General features: G+C 43.7%; 1 protein-coding gene across 1 annotated transcript; it reads left to right on the forward strand.

The window, feature by feature from the left end:
* Window positions 1-2,608: 2,608 nt before the first annotated feature.
* Window positions 2,609-7,601, forward strand: LOC141342697 (GTPase IMAP family member 9-like). Its single transcript, XM_073847203.1, has 3 exons — window positions 2,609-2,791; window positions 2,929-2,968; window positions 6,667-7,601. The coding sequence occupies exons 1-3, from the start codon at window positions 2,609-2,611 to the stop codon at window positions 7,599-7,601; spliced, it is 1,158 nt and encodes a 385-aa protein (XP_073703304.1).
* Window positions 7,602-7,862: the final 261 nt, after the last annotated feature.

The raw sequence follows: 7,862 nt of genomic DNA on the forward strand, positions 1-7,862 counted from the left end.
GTACTCGAAAACATAGCATTCGATAACTTTACACCAAACCTCTGTTTAGTGGAAGAAACAATACTTGCACCCGAACGAGAGTCTCGTAGAGCCTCTGAAGAATCCTGGATGGTTCCATTTGATGGCCAAAGCTGCAATTTCTTGAAACTCCAAGGTTGTTCTTGACTCTGTTGAGGCTCTCTCCTGTGTAAGCAGTCCTGAGGAACTGCAGGCCACACTTCAGAGCTGGGGATCCAGAGACGGCCAGGAGTGAAGGTAGAGAGATGTCTGATCGTGGTCATTTTCATGATGTTAAGTTCCATGGTTGGGTGAAATGAACTCCAGTGGGAGTAGTCTGACTCTGTGTGGTTGAGTCTTCTAGGCTGGGGAGAGTCCACACAGCTCCATATGTTGAGGCCCCCCTCTGGGCCTGGGCCTGTGGAGGCCCTCCTAACAGGCAGCAATCAAGTTTTTTAGAAGAACTTGGTCGGAACGGTGTGTGAGTCCTTTTATATTCTAGGAAGAGTCACACCTCTCAAAGTGGGCTTGGCCAATGAGAGAGGCTGAATTCCAAGCGGGAGATTTGGAGATAATGTGAACTTTTATGACTCTTTGTCTGAAAGCAAGGCAATTTGCATGTATGCCAAGATTGGGGTTTCATGCAAAACTACTACAGAGTCTTGAAACTCTAATATGTTACATGTGTATCAACATATAATATGCATCATCTTTTAGATTACCAAAATACGAATTCAGAGATACCAAACATGACTGCGTAGTTATACTACATAATATATCTATCTATATCTATAGTAACACGTGCATAAAAACATTACACAATACAAAAGACAAGGTACATAAACTACAATAATATACACAATGATTGAAAGACTTGTGTGTTCATTCATAGGAAGGTTTTCCTATGAATCAGGGAAGAGTCTATTTCACTAGGCCAAATGTTTTTCCTATAGTTGCTGCATTACTTTGGATCGTAAAACTGGTGTTATCAGATAGTTGCCCTGGCAACTGAGCCCTTAAGGCCCCGTTGCCTTAATGTTTGTTGAATTGGGGGTTTCTAAACACAAACCTAAAGTTGGCTTGTTGGTTTTAAGGATAATTTGTTAAATGTAACAAATAACTATGTCTGATTGGTCCAGACGCTTTCAGTACAACATAATATACCTCTGTAAATAAATACTATTTAAATGAATGTCTCACACATTTTAATGCCCTTTGTATCAAACATATACGCTGTCTTCAAACTGGAATCATGGCGGAATATCTGGTGATGTCTACTTTGCAGGGCACTTATGGTCGAATAAAGCAAATGTCACACGTGATTAGATACATATGAAATGGGGGTTGGATGGAATTAGCAACCGCTAATGTAGCCTATTGTAGTAAAGTCTCTGGTATTTTGGTCTGGTCTTACATCGCATCGGAATTTGCTCTGCATGCTGCTGCTATTAACATTCACTAAATGCGATCTGAATAGCTAAGCATACTGCTGCTACAACTGCATGAATGTACTTAGAATTGTTATAAGACTCTTTAATAAATGAGCAAAAGCAATCAAATAATGCCTCTTTCGCTTTGAAAAGTTTTCACAAGTGCTGTAGGCCTGTTAAATAGCTAAAGTAATAAAATGCTTTTTTCACTTTAAGCAGGGTGACCATACGTCCTCTTTTCTCTGGACATGTCCTCTTTCTGGACCTCTTAAATTGCTCAAAATGTCCGGGATTCGGCTTTTGATTTCTACATATCTACAGTCACCAATCATAATGTGCGTTTTTTTATTAAAGCCTTGCGCGGGAATGTTTTCTTAATCCTCCTACAAACATTCTAATATTGAATAATTCAAATTATATTGAATAAATCAAATTTGATCCCAAAAAAATCAAGCCTTTTCAGACCTCCAAATTCTGGACGACACCATTTGCTTTAATATCAAACATAGCAAAACAGACCAATTAATGCATGGCCACTCAACTTTCATCTTTAACTACCCACTAGCCTTACCAGTCTGTTGCCATTTTCTTAGCTAGCTATACAAAGATTTTCTGTCATAGTCTTTGGACCCCCTGAAATAGCCTTGGCAACCCCCTGGCTACCTCATGTATAAAACCCCAGCTCCGTCACTGCGGAGAGCGAGAGAACCAGTGTTCAGCCGTACATGTATGAAGCAGAGTAAGACACAGATGAAGGAGAGACTCTGGCAGAAAAAACACCAACTCTTGTTGCATCTTAGACGACTGTATGGGGAAACTCCTGTTTACTGTTACTGAAGCCTGATATGTTAACGTTTGTGTAGTTGCACAAACCAATGGCATTTACTGACCGCTATTTAAGTCGGCCAAAAGCGCCATTTCATCAGAATCTTCTCCTTCAGCAACGAGACCATCTCTTTGCTGACTCTGCTGGAAAGAAACCAAGAAGCTGAAGAAAAAGAAGCCTTACCGCTCAATGCTCTGCATCCCACTGTGTAACTCGTCTCCTGCAGTGGGCTCGTCCCCTGCGACTATCCAGCAAGAGGAAAAGCGCTTTCCTGGGCAATATTTCCAAAGCACATTATTGAAAATATCCCTTCGTGAGTGCAGCTAATGCAAAGAACTTTTGAAGAGAAGGGGTAATGCAAGCGCTGCGTCATTTTCTGCCTAAGCGCCCCAGTGCGGTGACTGTTTCAAGCTGCCCGAAAACAGCGTCCACACCACAGCCTGCAAAGCCGGCGTGGCCTCAGCTCTCGCAGAAGCCAGAGCCTGGCCTTCAACAGCCCCCCGAACGACTAGGAAGTACTCCTGTCCTAAGTGCCAAGGTCCCCGCCCTCGTGTAGTGCTGAAACACGAGCCTCAGAAGCCATCCTGATCTGCATACGGAGAGGAAGAGGAGAGAGCTAGTTGTCCCGGATGCCGGAACCCCCTCAAAAAGAGCTTGCATTTGTTTTTTGTTCAGGCACGTCCTGCCAGTTCAGCGTGCACCTCAAACTACCGCTGTGATAGCGAACCCACTTACTATAAAGAGGAATTCTCCTTTCCTTGCACCCACATATGTCAGTTCTCCCCCTTTGGGTGGCGTACTGTCATTACCAAAAACACTCAAGAATGCCAGCGCCACCCCGCTGGCTTGGAAAGCCACTCCCAGCGTGTCAAGACTGGATTCTAAAAACCGTGGAACGGGGCTACTCACTTCAGTTCGCTTGCAAGCCACCTGTGTCCAGAGGTGTCTTGCAGACTTTGGAACCGGACAACCAATCCCATGTTCTCTGGGCCGAAGTGCAGATAATGCTTGCAAAGGGCGCCGTGAAAACAGTCCCCCTAGCGAACAGAGAATCAAGCTTTTACAGCCGAAACTTCCTTGTTCCAAAGAAAAACAGTGGATTCAAGACCAGTTCTCGATCTCAGACATCTGAATCGGGTTCTTATGCAATGACGGTTCAGAATGTTGACTTTAAAACAGATCCTCACGCAAATACGGCCCGAGGACTGGTTTCTGTCTGTGGATCTGAAAGATGTTTACTTTCATATCCAAAAAGCGCCCCATCACAGACTGCTTTCGAGAGAGTGGCCTATTAGTATACGGTCCTTCCTTTTGGACTGTCCCTGCACCCCCGCATGTTTACGAAGTGCGTGGACGCAGCTCTTTCCCCTCTGAGACAGAATGCCAACTGATCGCTCACAGGTAATTGTTGCTCAACCACCTAGAGCGTCGGAACGCTCCCTAGTTATTCAGCAAGCTGCGACTCTGCGTCCCCTGAAAGCATTTCAGAGAATGCTAGGCCTCATGGTCGCTGTTTCCTCTGTGATTTCCCTGGACCTACTGACTAATGCTGCCCCTACAATATTGGCTAAAAGCCCACATTCCGCCCCGCCTGCACATCAACTGCCTTGAAATGATGGCATTGTGCCTGGCCCAGAAAACCGTCTTGCCATCCTGCCATATCATGTCCTGGTCCGATTGGACAACATGACATCAACCACCAAGGCGGCCTCAGGTCACTGCCCCTTCACAGGATGACTCGGCGTCTCCTGTTGTGGGCAAAGAAAAAAATCCTCTCACTACAAGAGGTTCATGTGCTGGGCACACTGAACCAAGGAGCAGATAGGTTGTCGAGGAACAGCATAGCTCCGGGGGAATGGAGATTACATCCCCTGTCAGTTCAGAAGATTTGGTCAGTTTTCGGCAAGGCAGAGGTTGACCTCTTTGCCTCTGAAGAGACAGGATGCTCTGGCCCACGATTGGCCCAACACCCACCTATATGCCTTCCCTCCGATCTCCCTGCTACCCCAGGCTATCAGGCAAATCAGGGAGATGAAATGCTCTCTCCTCCTCGTTGCCCCCCTCTGGAGGAACCAGATTTGTTTTCCAGAGATGGCCCAGTTACTGTCTGCAGCACCGTGCCCGATACGACTGAGGAGAGACCTTCTCTCGCAAGTGCTGGGCAAGATTTCGCATCCCCAGCCGGAACTGTGGAGCCTTCATGTCTGGCCGCTTGACGGGAGTCTAGCCAAATCCCAGCGAGAGTTACTCATACCATTTTAGAGGCTAGAGCTCCGTCCACAAGACGTCTCTACGCCCTCAAGTGGTCAGTCTTCAATGACTAGTGTTCAGCACGCAACCAGGATCCGGTTTCATGTGATGTGTCTGACGTGCTGACTTTCCTACAAGAGCTGCTGGATAAGGGATGCATTCCATCCAAACTCAAGGTTTATGTGGCGGCAGTTGCGGGGAATCATTCCCCTGAGGCCGGCCAAACGATTGGCAGAAACAACTTGGTCATTAAGTTTCTTAGGGGTGCTCGGCGGTTAAATCCTCCTCGCTCTAACACTGTGCCAGCGTGGGACTTATCTATAGTCCTGAGAGCCCTCAAGGGCCCTCCTTTTGAGCTGCTTCTAACAACCGACTTAAGGGACCTGGCGCTGAAACCCGTTCTGCTTTTTAGGACAACGCAACAAGAGTTACCTTTCGATAAAGAACGCTCTGGTTACTCACATAACATCGGTGAGATAAGGGAACAAGCGTTGCGTAATCAGTCTGCTAAAGTTGCACACAAATCAATGGCTGTCGCTTCAGTAATTGATTCTGATGAAATGGAGCTTTTGGCCGACTTATATAACAGTCGGCTCCGCTCCTTCTGGCGGGCTTAAGTGCCATTGGTTTGTGTAACTACACAAACCTTAACAAATCAGGCTTCAGTAACAGACTAAACAGGAGTTTCCCTATACAGTCGTCTCGTCACTCGTTCCCTTATCTCAGAAAACAAAGGTTATGTGAGTAACCGGAGCATTATTTGATACATTTATGTACTTGTAGAGTTTTCACAGCCCATTTGCAATGACAGATGAGCAACACACACACAAATACTTTGTTATGTGGTCCGACAAAAGCTGCACCACCACAGCCCCTTTGCCGACCCGCACAATTCAATTAAACAACGCACGGGGATTTATTCCAATAATAAAGCACCTCAACCCCACATTTAAATAATAAGTAATAAGCATTTAAAAAGTGCCCGGAGTCTCGTCTCCCACTTCATTAAATAAATAATACAACAAGCCATCAAAACCAAGAATTATAAAAAGAAAAGTATGTACTATTACATAAACTTACTAGGAGACCAATGAAAAGCCAAAATAATAAACAAACTCAAACTACCTACAGCATTACACCTCTTTCCTACTCAAAATAAAGAATAAAATAAACAACACAGTCTTACCTCCCTGCTAGCCTCAAAACAGGAGAAACTGAAGAAAAAAAAAGGCACCCACCTCCCTATGTATGTCTCCTTTTGTTACACAGGTGGTTCAACAAGTTTACACACCATTAAAACAGTAAGGTTTCAAACAACATCGGAGGTACAACATGGTTTGAAAACCATGTGCACAATCACAACGAAAAAAAACATTAATTAAATTAAACACATAACATTACAATAACGCTCACAATGCGCTTTAGCGAAACAACACACACACACAGATGGAAACTATGGCAATACAGGACTGTCAGTGTCAGAGTCTCACCTCAGTCACCTACTCAAACCACACCTCCTGAAGCTCCACCCAATCGTGCCGGATCACCTGATTACCAACTCACCTGTTTCCACTTACCTCTGCCTATAAATACATGGACTGTTTAGTTCCTCTTCGTCTGGTCTACAGGTCACATCCCTCGCAACTCTCTGGCATCCTTCATTTATGTTACTCTCAGCGATACTCCTGGATTTACTCACCTGTTGACTTGGACTGCACAGATAAGATCATTTACAAACCTCATTGCTGCATTCTTTTTACCTACCTGTTCAATAAAACTTACATCTTCCGTTTTACACTTACCTCCGTCTGTGTTGTGTCAGTCAGTCAGAAGCCATGGGCAGGCCTAAGCAATGTGACATCATATTGCTCAAAGGATCAAAACAACAGATCTAATGAGACTGACTTGGTTTACTGGGGATTAAAAAATAAGGAGTGGGTGGATTTTTATCATTGTAGGGTGGTTGTGTTCACACAATGCCAACACACGTGTAAGGACAAACACCATGATACCTTTTAAGGTGCATCATAAGCTTAGCTTTTCCCTTTTTATTGAGGCTCTTGTGCAACTTTTTAATGAAATTTTACGAATTGTGTTTTAGGCCCCTTCGCACATTTTCCATTACATAATTAATGATCACAATTGCTTTTCTGTCTTTTTCAGTGTCCATCAGAAGGGTGGTTTTGGTTGGAAAGACTGGAGCAGGTAAAAGCTCATCAGGAAATACAATCCTTGGAAAAAAAGCTTTCAGAGCTGCTAAAAGTGCTTCATCTGTAACCAAAGAGTGCTGGAAAGAGACTGGAAATGTGGCTGGAAGAGAAATTACCCTGGTAGATACTCCAGGTCTGTTTGATACTGGTGTTTCAGAGGATCATCTGAAACTGGAGATCAGTAAGTGTATAAACATGACAACACCTGGACCTCACGCCATCATCCTGGTCATTAAACTGGGTCCATTCACTGAAGAAGAGAGACTCTCTGTGGAGAAGATCAGAGCAATATTTGGAGAAGAAGCAGATAAACACACAATCATCCTCTTCACACATGCTGATGAACTGACCAGCACTATTGAACAATACATCAGTGGAGCCAAAGAGGACCTGAAAGAAATCCTGAATCGCTGTGGGGGAAGATATCATGTCTTCAATAACAAAGACATGGAGGATCGTAATCAAGTTCTGCAGTTGCTGAAAATAGTAGATGACATGGTCACTGCTCATGGAGGTGGGTTTTACTCCAGTAAATCTTATCAGAATATAGAGGCCAGACTGAAAACCACAGAAGAGGAACTGTTGAAGCTGTATGAGAAGAAATTACAAGACAAAGAGAGGGAACTAGAGTCCAGATTTACTGAAGAAAAGAAGAAAATGTTGGAGACAATTGAAACACTAACAACATCTAATCAAGAGAAAGAAAGAAAGATCAACGAGTTGCAAGCACTGGATAAGAAACGAAACTATGAAATGATGGAGTTTCAGCGTTATTATGAGGCAATGTGTAAGCAGGTCAGACAGGAGGCGGAACTGATCTGTATTAGTGAAGATGAGTTGATAGGGATCATTACTCAGTTAAAAACCTTAAAATGCACTGCACAATGACCAATAACAAGGAATATATAAACGTATCACGTATATTTAACTCTCAAAATGGATCTTTACTAATTTCACTTTGCTATGTAGGTTTTTTCTCCAGTACTTTTTCTGCAGTGCTTGCACCTCTTTTAAATACTTTGTGTATTTATAAAAACGTAAGACAGAATGATTTAGTGTGACATGGAACTTATAAACATGTAGTATGAATCTACATTTGACATACTGTACAAGAGTTTATAATAAAGTAAAAATACAGCTGAGCTTGTC

The sequence above is a fragment of the Garra rufa genome, chromosome 1 (genome assembly GCF_049309525.1).
Source record: "Garra rufa chromosome 1, GarRuf1.0, whole genome shotgun sequence".
NCBI classification, from domain to species: domain Eukaryota; kingdom Metazoa; phylum Chordata; class Actinopteri; order Cypriniformes; family Cyprinidae; genus Garra; species Garra rufa.

Excerpts from the sequence above, each read along its gene's own strand:
- LOC141342697 (XM_073847203.1), top strand. The coding sequence starts at position 2,609 with ATGCAAGCGCTGCGTCATTTTCTGCCTAAGCGCCCCAGTGCGGTGACT. Across the intron at positions 2,792-2,928 it reads CTCCTGTCCTAAGTGCCAAG|GCACGTCCTGCCAGTTCAGC; the intron begins GTCCCCGCCCTC and ends TTTTTTGTTCAG. Across the intron at positions 2,969-6,666 it reads GTGCACCTCAAACTACCGCT|TGTCCATCAGAAGGGTGGTT; the intron begins GTGATAGCGAAC and ends TGTCTTTTTCAG.